At 37.9% G+C, this 16673-nt stretch overlaps 1 protein-coding gene across 1 annotated transcript in view; it reads left to right on the forward strand.

Annotated features, from left to right (window-relative positions):
• The window catches only part of PTPN13 (protein tyrosine phosphatase non-receptor type 13), a 210869-nt gene that overhangs the window by 137979 nt on the left and 56217 nt on the right, over positions 1 to 16673 (forward strand). Inside the window, 8 exon segments of the mRNA XM_078148659.1 lie at positions 900 to 1317; positions 1513 to 1610; positions 3424 to 3471; positions 13645 to 13734; positions 14026 to 14133; positions 14317 to 14340; positions 14343 to 14444; positions 15627 to 16081. Coding sequence (XP_078004785.1) covers positions 900 to 1317; positions 1513 to 1610; positions 3424 to 3471; positions 13645 to 13734; positions 14026 to 14133; positions 14317 to 14340; positions 14343 to 14444; positions 15627 to 16081 — 1343 coding nt within the window.

Consider the following 16673-nt stretch of genomic DNA (forward strand, 5'->3'; position numbering starts at 1 on the left):
AGGTCATTAATGCTTCAGAAGGCAAAATCTGCTATGTTATGTTTTTCACTTACATGGGAGATTATTGATTACTCTTAATGGCCCCAAATTCTAATGGCAGTGACGCTGCTTTGTTCAGCAGGCTAGGGAATGCTTAGAAAAGATCCTAAAAGTTTCTCTCCACTCCACACCTTACAGGCATTGGATTAATGTGCTAAAATAAAAGGATCCTTTATGAAAGCTTGGACATAACGAGATTCCAAGATCATGTAGATAAATAAAAACACTGAGAGACTGTCTGACATTTCACTTTGCTGGAAGTGTCCCATCTGAATCCAGCCATGAAGTCATCAGTGTGGCAGGAGCTGTTAGCTTAAAGAAATGTAGACTGTAAGAAATACAGATTTGGTTTCTGTTGTTTAAAGAGAACATTGAAGATTTTTTTTGTGTGTAGAAGCAGACCTCAAAACATATCCTTTTCCAGCTATATATTTACTAGTGTGTCTTCCTCCAGAATTATTGCCTCCCTGTCTTACTTTGGAAGATACTATAATAGAAATCTTCACAAGACTGAAAACTTCGTAAATCATATACCATGCTATTCTCAGCCATGTCAGATTAAGGAAGTGTCCCATCTTTGGGAGATATCTGGGCTAAAGGATAATAACTCCTATAGCTGTTAGATCTGAAAGATACTCAATGAGGAGATGTAGGTGAGTTAAGGCAAATGGTCAAGATGGAATTAAAGCCAGGACCTTTGGCCCTAAGGTTAAAATCTTTTCTTACTGCACCATGTTTTAGGCTGGCAACCAAAAAGTTATCAATCACCTGCATGTGCGCATTTACTTCATCACAGATACGGTGTCTTCAAAAGTTATTTTCACAGTGCAGTTTGGTAAAGCCATCCTATTTCCTTGTAGAGAGAGCTTCGTTTAGGAGTCTGAACTTCCAAGGAGAGTCTGTTAGAGGATATACTATGGGGCGTGCAGTCAGCACCGGCAGCCTGGCCAGCAGCACCCTGAACAAACTGGCTGTCCGGCCTTTGTCCGTTCAAGCTGAGATTCTGAAGAGACTGTCCTGCTCCGAGTTGTCCCTGTACCAGCCACTGCAAGGCAGTTCAAAAGAAAGGAGTGAAAAAACATCTTGGGAGGAAAGGCCCAGCGGGATGAGTAAATCTTACCATGATCTCAGTCAGGTCTCTCTCTATCCTCATCAAAAAAGTGTCATTGACAACGTTGACTCCCCACCACAAACCAATGAAGAGCTGGTGGGAAAACCATCTCAGCAAATGGCACGGCCTGAGACAGAGTGTGTGGCAGGATTCAGGAAACTCAATAAGTAAGAATCATTGTTAAGTTACCCAAACTCCTTTTTGTGAAATTCATATATACATATATATGTGGATAGATACACATTACATGTATATATCTATACATTTTTGTTTGTTATTTTTTTTGACATTTTTGTTATTACTTTTGCCAGTTTTTTTAATTGACTCTTCCTCCTCCTACCTTCCTTCCCATACCACTTTAGTTCAAAGTCTGTTGCAAGTTTAAATAGAAGCCCTGAAAGGAGAAAGCATGAATCAGACTCCTCATCGGTTGAAGACACTGGTCACGCATATGTTGTAGGTCAGCATAATCAAGCTTCCCTTTTTTCTCCCCTATGTAAAAATTCATATTTAAAAGTAAGCAAGCTAATGTTGGTTACCTGTATTATTTGTGCTGATTTGTGTCACTGTTACCAATGATATTTGCTTCTAATCAAAATGTTTTCTTAAATTAAAATGCCCTTACTGGTTAAAATGCACCAGATCTGTGCAGTAACCTAACATCAAAATGATTTGCTTGATTGCTTCTTGACAGACATTTACTTCCCTTTTTCTCGGCTTCAGTCACCCTCAAGCTCACTAGCAGAGAAATCAGAGAGTTTTTTTCTGGTCTCTTTGGTGTACTGCTCTTTCCCTTTGGAATTTCCTCCATTATCCTTGTTGCTTTTGATGAAATGTGTTGATCACAGCTTTCTTTGAAGAAAGTTTATTTCAGATGCTTTCAATCTGACATGAGGGGAATTGTCTCCAATGAATTCTTAAATCATCCTTATGATATTTATAGCTTATCTTATCTAGTCTATTGATGCAAATCCTCAGTTATTAGTTTTCATCAAATAACTTTCTGGCTAAACTGTGGTCTTTTTTATTGAGTCCTCAGTTGACTAAGCACATGGAGCATTGCCTTTTTGGTTTACAATTAGGAAAAATCACATGTTTGAAAAATATCAAATTATTATTCTAGCTGTAATTTCAAACAAATATTGCTCAGTAATTCTTGCCTTCTGAAAGAAAATTATTGGTTTTCCTTGTTACTTCAAGCAAGAAAAACATGCAGAGGCAAGTTTCTTAACCACTGGGTAAGTGATAATAAAAAGGTCTTGACTATTACCCAGAAAGGAGAACATGTAAGACAGAAGAGAAGCAAAAGGCTCTTTTTTCCATTTCTTTTCCTTCCAGTCCTCACCCTTTACCCCTGCCATCTTTTCAAATGAGAATATATACAAAGTGTTTTGCAAACTTCAAAGCATTATATAAATATGAATTGTTAGTATCAATGTAATCATTAATCCCCTTCCTACCTCACAATCTTCCTCCCCCTCCTCAAAAAGAAAAAAGAAACCATTGACCCAATTTTTATGGATTTAAAAAAATAGATTGAGACTTTATATTTAGATTTGTTTGTTTGTTTGTTTTTAATTTGCAACATTTTTTAAAAAAATCTCCATATGCTATGTATGGGGCAGCTAGGTGGCACAGTGGATAGAGTGCTGGTCCTGGAGTTGGGAAGACTCATCTTCCTGAGTTCAAATCTGGCCTCTGACACTTACTAGCTGTGTGACCCTGGGCAAGTCACTTAACCCTTTTTGCCTCAGTTCCTCATCTGTAAAATAAGCTGGAGAAGGAAATGGCAAACCACTCCAGTATCTCTGCCAAGAAAACCCAAAATGGGATCACGAAGAGTCTGAAATGACTGAACAACAACAACAACAAAAGAATGCAGTGTATCTTATTTTTCAAAAATAAGTCTGAAGATTGTGTATGAACCTAAGGAAACCTATGCAGGATATAAAGAAAATTAACCCATAAAAAGATCTCATTTTTTGCATGTATTTCTTGATTTATTTTGTTCACATTGTATGACTTTTTACACATTTAATATAATTTTGATGGTTTAACATTTGTCTCAAAAATGGATTCTGATTAAACATTTTCTGCAAAGCGACCTTAATGAGTAAATAACTTGAAAGTTCAGTATGTCAATATGACAAGTTTGGGAAGGGTTTTAGTAAATTTTTCTTCATTTATAAGCTTAATATTTTATACATTAAAATTGAGGAAATAATGGATATTTAATCTTTTGACTAATGTCTAATCATCGATTTATGCCATAGGAATTAGCTCTGGAAATGGATTATCCCAAGCATCCTTGAAAGAAAATGGTGGGTTTGCAAAAATTACTGCTACCTTTTTTACTTCTCATATAATTTGTCAGCCATTATCTTCAACAAATGGTTGAATATTATTTTATTACTGTATATATTTAAAAATACACAGCCAGATGTGCATATTGTTGCCATGACCAAAGTCATTTTCCAATACCATTATTAATACAGTATAGCCAGTCTCTTCTATAAAATCATCACATTTATGAATTCAGCTCAACAAACATTTAAAGTATCAGTTGTATGCAGAGCCCTGTATTATTAGGGCACTGAGTAAAATGTGCCCTATAAAATTGTTTACCTTAATGTCGTGTTAGGTGGGTTATGAAAGTAATAATTTACCAAATTGACTTTCCTAAAACATCTTGTGGAAAGCATACTATCTTTAGAATCAGAGAACATGGGTTCAAATTCCACGTCTGATGATTATTATCTGTTTGACCTTGGGGATATAGCCTGGGCCTTACTTTTCTCATCTGTAAAATGGGCAGGTTGGACTATATGGTCTCTGAATTCCCTTCTAGCCTTAGGTCAGTGAACATATGATCCTGTCATCAGTATAGTTAATGGCCCTTTATTTAAAATCAATTTGTTAAAGAGGATGCTTTCCAAAAATAAAGTACATATTAAAGTGTTGAATACGAACACTTTCTAGTGAGAGTTGTTAATCTGAGGTGCATGAACTTGATTTTTTAAAATATATTTTGATAACTATTGCAACATAATTAGTTGCCTCTGTAATCCTATGAATTTTATTTTATACATTTAAAAAACACCATTATGAGAAAGAGCCATAGTCTTCACCAAAGTCCCAAAGAAGTCCATGACAGAAACAAAATATATATTATAGTACATAATATTACAGTATTGGGAGATAATAAAATAAAACACCTCAAGTAAAATGGTTTCAAAGTATTATTTCAAATACTTTTCCCAAACCAGAGTTCTTTAATTTTATTTATTTTTTAAAAACTAAAAATTTGCCCACCAAATTCAAGTTTTAATAATCATGGCGTGTATTTTCAAGTAAAAAAAAAGGATATTTTGAGTATTTGGTATGCCCTCCTCACATTTTACATTAAATTAATCTTTTTCATGCAACATTAAAATATTAATAGTTCTTGTATATTTTAGAGTATTTAGGTAGTCCATTATCAGTCAACTTTTAATCTTATTGACACATACCAAAATAAACTTTGAATTTTTCTATCATCACGTTTCCTCCAGTCCCATCTTTTTCACTCTTAAATCAATTTGTGCATAATTTAGTGCCTACTAGAGAGCATAGTGGATAACTGGCCATACTTGAAGATGGGAAGAATTTACAGGATCTCAAAATGTGCAGAGCTCTGAAAATCCACCTAGTCCAACCCATCCCTTCAGTGAATCCAGTCCTAATACAATATCCCCAAAGGATATTGAATCCTTTGAAATCCCCCCATAATGCTCTCCATACCTCCTAAGGCCGTCCGGTCTGTTGTAGTTAGCTCTTGAGAGTTAGAAATTATTATTTGTTTTTTACAGAAAGGGAGTTGGAAGGTATTTCAGCAGTCATTTATTCCAACCCATACATGAGAGGCATCCTCAAGAAGAGATAGTACAATATGTACTTGAAGACCTCCAAGGATGAGAGGCCAAGCCTGCTCCATTTGGGGACAGCTCTGACCATTAGGATGTTTTTCCTGACATCAGGCTTAAAGTGGCTTGCTTGAGAATTCCATTCATTGCTTCTGCTTATGTCCTCAGGGTCCAAATAGGACAAGTATAATCATGTCTCTCCCCACTGCCATGTTAATCATGCCTGATTCCTTCCTTTGGTCCTATTCTGACAAACTCAAGGCCTTTTACTATCCTTGTTGCCATTTTCTGGACACTCTTCAGCTTAATCAATGTCCTTTTTAATCCAGGGTGCTCAAAATTCAACATAATACGCTTGATGAGGTCTTACAAGGGAAGAGTCTAATGGTGCTATCGCCTGTTTCTAAAAGTTACAGCCCTCTTAATGTGACCCAGAATCACAGTAATGTTTTTGGCTCCTCCCACTCCTCAGCCCTTTGTGATCTGGCTTTCAACCCCAGCACTGCTTTCTTCAAAGTTACTAGTGATCTCCTAATTGCCCATTCTGATAAGTCGTTTTTCAGTCCTATTCCTCCCCATCCTATCTGCTGGATTTGACCTGCTAACCACCCTCTCTTCCTGTGTACTCTCTCCTGTCTGTGTTTCCCTGACCCTATCCTTCCTTGTTTACCTCCTATCTAACGCCTGCTTCTTGGTCATCATCTACATCATCCTTCCAAACTGTGGGTCTTCTCCAAGGTTCTTTCCTAGACCCTCTTTTCCCTATTTCCTTCTTTCTTGGTAACTTTATCAGCTGCCATGGGTTTTTCTATGCAGAGGACTCACACATCTTGTATGTCCAGCCCCAGCCTCTGCCCTGAGCATTAATCCCATTTCAACAATTGCCTATAATCTATTTCTAACGATGTTATAGACATATCTTAAAGTCAGCATGTCTAAAACTGAACTCATCATCTTTCCTCTGAAACCATCAGCTCTTCCAAACTTCGCCATTTCTATCAAGAAACCATAATCCTTCCAGATTCATAATCTCAGCATTACCCTGGACTCCTCACTCTCTTACCCACATATCCAGTGGTTGTCCAGTCTTATACTTGTGCCTTCACAGTCTCTCTCATATCTGGTCCTATCTCTCCACTCACACAGCTACCATCTTAGTTGAGGCCCTAATCACCCTTCGTCTAGATTATTGCTACAGCCTCCTAATTGTTCTTCCTAACTCAAATCTCTCAAAACCTTAGTCCATCTTACTATTACCAAAATAGGTTCCCTTAAGTGCATCTGACATGTGACTCCCTTATTCAGCCAATTCCAAGATTTTCCTATTGCCTTTAGGGTGAAATGTAAACTGTTCTCTTTGGCTTATAAAGCCCTATTCAGCCTGGTCCCAAATTATCTGTCTAGCCTTGTTCAACATTACTGCCTCTCCTACACTCCATCATCCAGCCAAACTGGTCTTCTTTCTTTTTCAAATAGCAGTTTAGCTCCCATTTCCATTCTTTTGTGATTGCTGTCCTCCATGCCCTCTTTAAAAAACAAACATACAAAAAGCAAACTCATTTTAAACCTGGGAGGCAATATAATGTCTTGTACAGTCCATTTATTTCCTACCTCTTCCACTTTAGGGAGTTTATTTTATATGAAAAGTTCTGAGTTCAGTAACAATTGTTCCAAGCCCCCAGTTAGGAAAATACCTAACACGGATCTCTTTATCCCTGGTCTCTTTATTTTTGGTGGGGTTTTTTTTGGGGTGGGGGTTAAGTGACTTGCCCAGGGTCACACAGCTAGTAAGTGTTATGTGTCTGAGGTCAGATTTGAGCTCAGGTCTTCCTGAATCCAGGGCCGGTGTTCTATCCACTGTGCCACCTAGCTGCCCCACTGGTCTCTTTATGATTAAGGATGAAATTACCACTAAGGCAAGGCAAGAACATATTCTGCCTTTGACAGAGAGAAAGCTTCCACAGATTTCTGGATAATTTTAATCTCCCCTGTCACTTTTATAACATGCCTCTTTGCCAGGTTGGGCTCTATTTCTCAAATTCCTTGTCTATTATCTCTTTCTGACCAAGTGGTCTATAGTGTACTCCAGTGGCAAAACCATTTCTATTTCTCCATCCTTCGACCTTCACCCAAACACTTTGTCATGCTTCCTCCTTCTGGTTCCTGGATTGCTCGTGCGAGGATGCCTTTTTAAGATATACTGCTACACCACTCCCTTTTACCTAACTTAACTTCTTTTGAATAAGGTGTACCCATCCAGAGCCACAGTCCTCCCATGGGCTTTATCTCACCAAGTCTTACTGATAGCTATAAGGCTAGATTTGTCTCCTTATGTTAGAACCTCTGATTCTCCTTGGTTGTTGCCTAAACTTTTGGACATCTATATATACATGTTTTAACCCATGGATTTTAATATAGCCATGGATATAGCCCATAGCATAGACTGTTTCCCATGAATTTCTGGGTGTTTCAGCCACTGTTCTTTTTCCTTATTTGTGGCTGTTCCCCAAAGTATTTAACTTGGGGGACACTGTCAGCAGTCTTCTTCCTCCCATAACCTTTTAAATTTAAAGCCCTTTTGATTGAATTAGCAAGACATCTGGCAAATCCACAGCCTTTGTTAGATTTCTTTCAGCTTTGGCCAGGAATCTGTCACCCTCACATTTTAAGCTGTGGTCTAGAAATCCAGCTTCCATTCACAGATACCATATTCTTAGTTAATGGTTCTCTTCCCGACTTAATTTTTCTCTTATATGTTCTTCTTCTTCAGTAACAAACAGGGTAAAAAAGAACTGAGTTCTCTTCACTTATATGACACTAAGGCTTAACCTATCTTAGCCTTGATAGTCTCATCAGCAAATTGGGATGATAATATTAAATAAGACGATCAAATGAGATAAAAGTATGTAAATCACATCGTAAACCTTGAACTGTTACACACACACACACACACATCATTATTACTATAGGCAAGGTTCTGTGGTAGAGAATTACAAGGGAAGGAAAGAAGCATTTATATAGTGCTTTCCATATCTCACACACATTACTAAGTGCTTTTTACAAATATTTTATTTGATCCTCACAACAACCCATTGAGGTAGGAAACAAACAGAAAGTGATTTACCCGAGGTCACATAGCTCTTAAGTGTCTGAGATTGGATTTGAACTCAGGTCTTCCTGATGCCTGACCCAGTGCTCTCTCTGCTGTGCCACTGGCTGGTAAGGCATTGTGGGAGATACAAGAAGATTCTCCTTCAGCTTTGGAGCCAAGTTAGGTTCCAGAAATCCATTTGAATAGATTGCATGATCAAGATAAAGAGGAAAGAATTGTGGGGGAGCCCAGGAGAGAAATATCATGTGTGGGCAAAAGAGGGTGACCTATACTGATAAATATCTTCTCTTACTCCATTTTTTTTTCCTCCTTACCTCTTTCCATCCTAACCATCAAAACTCATTTAGCAGGTCTCCACTAAGTGTTGATCTGATTAAAATGATATATAATAAATGTAAGTGACTCATTTCCTCTAGGAAATGCTTGGTTGCCCAGAGGGGAAATTCTTAATCCAAATGAATTTTGAGCTTATGCAATAGTTTAGAGAAACTGCTAGATTTTACTATTTGCCTCCTTCAGCTTCCTGTCCTCCTAGCCATCTATGGTAAAACACCACACGTTGGAAGAACATGTGTAGAATATGATTATTTAATAGTATGCAAGACAGTCCATCACCCTTCTCACCTTTGCACCTGTCTTTATACTTTTGGGGCTCAGTTTTTTTTTTAGAGTCATTACTGGAAGGGGGACGAATTGAAAGTTATTCATGCTCTGACTTCAGTCCACCTTTCAATTCAGTTCATTTATTAAGCAACAGGCACCGTGCTAGGCAATGGGGATACCAAAATACTAATGAAATTGGCCCTACTGTTAAGGAATTTAGATGGAGGGAGAGAATGGTAATATATACTCTAACAACTAGAGAGAATCAAACAGCCTTAAAGGAAGCTAGGGATTCCAAGAAGCTGATGCTTTGGGGAGAAAAGAGAGGGAAGAAGGGGACGGTCTGTGAAGGCAGGAAAGTGGGAGATGCTGGATGACCCCTTGTGGAGTTATATGATATATTAGAAGGTAAATTCCACCCATATTGAACTAGATGGCGACTGAGGTCCCTTTGAACTCTTAATGTCTGTGACTTTATGTGGTTCCACGAGATGAAATGCACTATACAAATAGATTAGTGTTTTTGCTAAAACTTTTCCCCCAAATGCTGTAGTTAAGGCATTATTTTAGAACCTGTACCAGGTGCTGCATCAGTGCTGCTACCATCAGCTAGTGTTTATTGCAGAAAAGACACATACTGCTTTAACATATTCCAGCATTAACTACCAGTATTCCCCTAAACTGGTTCTTTGATCTAGCCAAATCATTTCCAAAAAATAAATTCGGTAGTGTTTTAAGGTTAGCAGAGTGTTTTACATATGTTATTTCATTTGGAGCTCACAATGACCCCTGTGAATTTAGTGTCCCATTTGAGTCGCACAGCTGGCTAGTAAGTATCCCAGGCCAGTCTCAAACTCAAGTCTTCCCCACTCGAAGGCCACACTCTATCCACTCACCCGCTTAAATTTGCTGTGACCTTATCTGTTGCTGCCCTCACCCTTATCTCTGTTTATCAAAATCCAGCCCATTCCCCAACACTTAATTCAGATGCCTCATAAAGACCATCTTTTAGTCCCCACCCCTCTACTCTCACTGAAGATTATAGTCTCAGATTTATAGATGGAAAATCTTGTGTAATCATTTAAGTTTACAGATGAAGAAATTAAGGCCTAGTGGCAGAGCCAAGGGATTTTAAAGTTTTATTGATGTCTTTTGTAAGAGTGAAAACAAAATAAGCCAAAACAGCTGACAAAATGCCTGCAGCTTTTAGTATGTGAAACATTGTGCAGTCCTAGTCTCAAACATCTCTCTCAAGAACAAGAAAATGTGTTTCATTATCTCTTCCCTCATCCCAAGATCACTCATTGCAATAAGCCTGTATTTGGCTGCCTTTTAAAAAAGTTGTTTATCATCACATTATCCCTTGTGAATATTGTTTTTTCTTCTTCTTGCCTTAATCCGTGTCATTTAATTACTGTGCAAGCCTTTCCAGAGTTGGGATCCTAATTGAAATCCTTTTACTATAAATTTTTTTTAAACAACACTGCCTCCCTCAGTATCATACTCACTGACATTTTTACCTATTATCTGTGTTACAAAATATCTTTTTTCCTCTAAAGAAATTATCCTAGAGGCTCACATAGCCCTAACCTATCCCTCCTGTTACAATAAATGTCAAAGGAAAAGGATGAAATTATGCAAGTAAATATGATTATTTGTCCTTTTTTCCAGATTATTTAATAAAATTCAAGGAGAGTGAAAATTGATGTATCTTTTTAAGATATCCATTAATTGACATAGCAAAAATATCATAGTCTTTATCTGATCATAAGTAAGTTATTGCTGTCGTCTAAGGCACATCTTTTGGTCTTCACTAGGGAAAAGCTAGTAACTGTTTTTGTGTGCCATTATTTCAATCCAAAGATTTTTATAAAATGATAATTTGTCAGTCAACAAACATTTATTAAGTGTCAGGCACTGTGCTAAGTCCTGAGGATACAAAAAGAGACAAAGGCAGTCATTGGCCTCAAGGAGTTTACAGTCTAACGGGGAAGACAAGCAAATATATACAAAAAGGCTTTATACAGGATAAATAGGAAATGATTAAGAAAGGGAAGGCACTGGAATTAACAGGGGCTAGAAAGGCTTCATGTAGAAGGTGGGATTTCAGTTGAGACTTAAAGGCAGCAAGGGAGATCAGTAGTTGGAATGAAGGAGGGAAAACATTTCAGGCATAGGACAGCAAGAGAAAAAGCCCACAGCCAAGAGATGAGTGTCTTGTTCATAGAACCACCAAAGGGCCAATATCACTGGATTATGTTGGGGAATAAAGTATAAGCAGACTGGAAAGGTAAAAGGGGACTAGGTTAGGAAGGGCTTTGAATGCCAAACATAAAATTTTATATTTGTTCCTGGAGGCAATGAATAGCCAGTGGAGTTTACTGAGTATGGAGGTGGCATGGTTGGACCTGTACTTTTGGAAAATCACGTTGGTGGCTGAATGGGGGATGGATTGGAGTGGGAAGAGGCTTGAAGCAGGCAGACTCACCAGCAGGCTATTGCAGTAATCCAGGAATGAGATGATAAAGGCCTGCACTTAGAGTAGTGGCAGTATCAGAGAAGAGAAGGGGGCTTATCAAAGAGAAGTTGCAGAGCTGAAATCAATATGCCTTGGCAGCACATTGGATATGGGAGTTAAGAGATAGTGAAGAATCCAGGATGACTCCTAGGTTGTGAGCCTGAGAGACTGGGAGGATGATGTTACCTTCTACAGTAATAAAGGAAATGGGACGGAGTTAGGGGGAAATATAATGAATTCTGTTTTGGACGTGTTGAGTTTAAGATGTCTACTGGAATCCAATTTGAGATGTTTGAAAGGCAGTTGGAGGTCAGCAGAGAGGTGCGGGCAGGATAAGGAGATTTGAGCATCATCGGCATAGAGATGGTAGGTAATTGATTCTGCAACAGCTAATGAGATCTGTTGCCAGCAACCAGATTGTACAGCGAGCAGAAAGGTGTGAAATAAGACGTGAAGAAGTGGGCCAGGCGAAGCAGAAAAACTGACTCAGTTTATTTTTCTGAGGGTACAGGATATATAGAGAAAATCCATCCTAACATCAAAGAGTCCTCCCTGTGAGACACTCCCGAAACATCTGCTAAGGATGTGATAACATACATTTCCTCCTTATCAGAGTTCCTAGATAGAGTTGTAAATTCCAAGGCTTTTTCCTGGCACCTGTATAGAGGAGTGAATATGTAAATCTAAGGTTCAAAGAGTGAAAAGGAATGTCTCAGGAACCTCCTAACAGGGAGAGATTGGAGAGCCGTGCTTCTTAATTATTGAGCCCTTTGGGTAAAAGCCTGGGCAAAGGTCAAACTCTGTCCTGGATCTTAAACCCATATCAGACTCTTAAGATCAGCCCTCAACAAAGATCACCAAATGTAATAGTATAAAAGGAGAAGAGGACCCAGGACAGAACCATAAGGGACACCTAAAGTTAGAAGGTGTGATGTAGATAAGGGTCCAGCAAAGGAGACTTAGGAGTTGTCAGGTAGAAGGAGAATTAAGAGAGTGTCTCAGAAGCCTAGTAAGAAGACTGGAGAGAGAAGGAGATGATGATCAACAGTATAAAAGGCTATAGAGAGGTTAAAGAGAATGAACATTGAGAAAAGGCCCCTGGATTTGGCAATTAAGAAATCATTGGTAACTTTGGAAAGAGCAGTTTTGGTGGAATGATGAGGTTGGATAACAGATTACAGGAGTTAAGGAGAGAGAAGAGAAATTGGAGGCACCTATTGTAGATGACCTTTTGGAGTTTAGCTGCAAAGGGCAGAAGAGATAAAGGACAGTCGTTAGCAGGGATGGAAGTAATTGAATTAAAAATATGTTTGTATTTCCAAGTAGAAAGCTTTGTTTATGATACTTTATTAATATATTCCTGGGTTTAGTTTTCTGTGCAGTATTTTGTTTAACATTTCATATCTATATGAAAGAACATTAGGTAGAAAATTAGCTAATTTAAATCCTCATCTTGGTTCTGATACTAAGTAGCTCTGTGACCCAGAACCTCACTTACCTTCTCTGTCCTGAATCTGTAAAAATGGGAAGAATAATTGTCCCATGTTCCTATAGTAAAATGAAACGTGTTTAAGTGCATCGAGAAAATAAAAAAGCAATTGACAAATATAAATTTTTACTTTCTAATTTGGAATTATGCTAAGAAAGTGACTAAAATGCCCACACCCCTTGACCCAGATATCTAGGCATATGCACCAAAAAGGTCAGGAATAAAAAGAAGGTCCTATATGCAACAAAATACTTACAGCAGCGTTTTTGGTAGCAGCAAGAACTGGAAACAAAATAGTTGCCTGTCAGTTTGGGGATGGCTAAACAAGTTGTGGAGCTTATCTGGTATGGAATAGTAACTGCACAGTAAGAACTAATGAGTGTGAAGATTTTAGAAAAACATGTGAAAACTTAAATGAACTGATACAAAGTGAAGTAAGCAGAACAAAGAAAATAATCCCTGCCCTGATAGTTATAGAAATGAAAAGAATAGTAAACAAAACTGAATTTAGGATCATTAATTTACTTATAGCTGAAAGGTACCTCAAAGATCATCTAGTACAACCCTCCCCTTTTACAGATGAGTATAATAATTCTGGTTTTCAAATTACAGGTAAAAGCTGCAGACATGTATGTGTGCTTATATATGTAAACTGCTAAAAAAACTAAGACCATACAAAAAAATTGCGTGGAAATCTAACCAGAACTGACAATGCACTTTGACAAGAGTCCTGTATAAGTAACTAAATTACTGATCTATTCTCAAATCATTTTAAAAGTTAAGTTGAAAGAAATTTACAAATGCACCCTTGCTTCCTACCTACCTACCTTCATTCTGTATATTTTATTTTTAAATGTGACTTTCCAATAGATGTTCTGCAGAAAAGATGGAGCATTGTGTCTTCACCAGAAAGGGAGATCACCTTGGTGAATCTGAAAAAGGATAACAAATATGACTTGGGTAAGTCACTGCTGGTATATTCACAGAAAGCTGGGGAGAATTCCATGAACAATCCCAAAGGCATTGAAGCCCCAACTTAGCTTTAGCAAAAGCTAGTTTTCTATGGAAAATGTCATGAATACTAATTTGACATTTTCCATCTGTGAGGGATAGCCTTTAAAACAAGACTTAGAAGCCATTCATATTTGTTACTGAGAGTGACCAAAATTCCGAGTTTCAAGTAGCTAAACGTTAAGTCATTAGAAGCAGTAACAATACTGAAAGGATTCTTTGAAAATGTTTTTTTCTTAGGATTTCAGATTGTTGGTGGAGAGAAAACAGGAAGACTGGATCTCGGTGTTTTTATCAGTTCAGTAACTCCTGGGGGACCTGCTGATTTGGAGGGTTCCCTAAAGCCAGGTACTTTTTAAGTGATCATTTCACCTCAGTGTAACGAATAGCACCATTGTTTGGTGCCTATATTAGACAAAAGGAATTTAGTCAAAACTCTGTCACTGAGAGGCAGTGGTGATATTTATGAATCAAATTCCTTGTTGTTGAAAGTGCCAGACTGGTGATAGCAATATACATTTCTTTATACAGGAGATCGTTTAATATCTGTGAATAGCACGAGCTAGAAGGTGTTGGCTACAATGCAGCATTAGAAATTTTGCAGAATGCTCCTGAGGATGTGACACTTGTTATCTCCAAGCCAAAAGAGATTTCCAAAGGTAATTAATGAATTACCCTTAGTTATATGTTGTTTCATTAAATTTACAAGTTTCAGTGTATTAATTCAACATTCTAAATTTAAGAGTTTTTGTGATGGTTTTTGGGGTTAGATTGACCCACAGGGAAGGTATCATATACCTCTTAGACATAATTCTGTGAAGATCTATTAGGGGATTTTACTGCCATCTAGGTCCTTTTTTGTGGATTCCAATGTCATCCTCTATAGGAGGAGAGTTTCTGTACCATAATTGTGTCAAGACCCTCTCCCCGACCCCCAATCACTTTAATACTGGATTCTGAAACTAGATTGTAAGTTCTTTAAGAACAGCAACTAAATCCACTATGTTTTGTTGTCAGTGTATAACAAGACATCTAAAAACATGTAGTAGTTTACTTAGAAGGATGGAAGTATTGGTATTTTAACCAAAAAACTGGGAGGTTTTTTAAAATTCTCAGTTGTTTTGATGTTTTGATTTTAATGACTTCCCAGTAACACCTTATCCCTAATTGAACTCTCCTTATAACAAATAGTTATGTTAAACAAATCTCTGTATTTACCACATCTGTCAGCCAATGCTTCATTTTGCACTTTATTCTGCCACCTCTCTAGTGAGAGAATGCAGGTATGTTTCATCATCTGGAGTCATGATTGGTCATTGAGTTCTAATCTCTGAGCTCATATGCCTTTGATCATTGTTTTACTTTATTACTGTCATGTTTGTGAATATTGTTCTGCTGGGTCTACTTACTTTATACTGCATCATTTGAAACAAATCTTCTCAAGTCAAAAAGCCATTTTTGTTGTAAAAAGTGCTATTATTTCCAAAATATACTAGAGACCTTTGCTTTCATAATGAATATAGCATTATAGACATTTATTATTTAGGTTATTTAATAATGACCCCATATTTTGACCATATTTATGATCACTAGTTCTCATTGGACAAAACTAAAACATACCAAGTAAGGTTTATTTTGGTTGTTTGCTCTGGGTTATCTGGAATTTTTAAAAAAATCTGATATTGTTTGTTTCCTTCTCATTTTTCTATTTCTTATAAAAAAGGGAACAAATAAATACATTCCATTTTAAATTTATAATGCTATTTACTTTCCTCCTGATGAAATGAAGTTTTTGCTCTGTGGATAAATGTCATTCTCACTTACTCAATTTTTATTTTCAGCACCTTCTACACCGACATATCTTTCCAGTAGGATGAAAAATTATGTTCCCAGGCCTTCCTCCATTAAAGACAATGACCTGGAATCTTCTTTAGAGGACCACCATCAGACACATTGTTATCAGCGGCGGATCTCACTGTGTTCCTCTGCACTGTCAGGGGGCCAAAAGGAAGGAAGCCTGAGTTCTCAGGATTCTAGGACTGAGAGTGCCAGCCTGTCCCAGAGCCATTTAAATGGTTTCTTGGTAAACCATTTGCATGCCCCTGAATTCCAGCATTCCAGCCCTTCTTCCCTAGCTGTGCCTAAAGCAGCAGAGAAAAAACAGACCTCAAATGACCACAACCAAAGCAAAGATAAAAAGTTAGGCAATTCAGAAGCCATGGATTATTCTGACCGTGGGGATTCAGACATGGATGAAGCCACTTATTCAAGCAGTCAGGATCATCAAACTAAAAAGGTATAGGCTATTTTCCAGCCTACTTTCTATCAACCACAGCCTTCCCCTTTTCCCTCCTCCAATATCCCTTTCAGTTCCTAAGTCCAGTGTCCTGTGGTTTGGTCAGCTGTCTCATGTTAGCTGCTTCTGTGGTCTGGAAATGGGGATTAGTCTGCATTTCTACGAGGGAGACAATTTGATGCAGGCGGGGGTAGTGGGAGAAGGAATGGGGCTTGGAAGCAGAGAACTTGGATTTGAATCCTGATTTGTGGCGACCGTGGACAAGTCACTTAATCCCTTTCAGCTTCAGTTTCCACATCTGCCAAATGAGGGGGTTGTTGTCACTGACCTGTGCTGACACTTCCAGCTCTTTCTGTGACTCTTAGATTTTCACCCACTAACTGCTACTATGTTGTTTGCTAACTGAGAGAAGTAGGAGTCTTTGAGCACTAACCCTAGAGCCTCCCTTGTCTTAAAAGGCTGGCAGTGAGCTAGCTGCATGTTTAAGTCAATGGATGAGGAAGCTAAGGAAAACAGAAAGGATAAAATTCAGTTTTATAATTTTGTTTGGCAGTTCAATTTGCAGAGGACATTAGACAGCACAAAATTTTAC

This window comes from Phascolarctos cinereus, unplaced genomic scaffold (assembly GCF_003287225.1).
Source record: "Phascolarctos cinereus isolate Bilbo 61053 unplaced genomic scaffold, phaCin_HiC Scaffold_9;HRSCAF=440, whole genome shotgun sequence".
In the NCBI taxonomy this organism is placed as follows: domain Eukaryota; kingdom Metazoa; phylum Chordata; class Mammalia; order Diprotodontia; family Phascolarctidae; genus Phascolarctos; species Phascolarctos cinereus.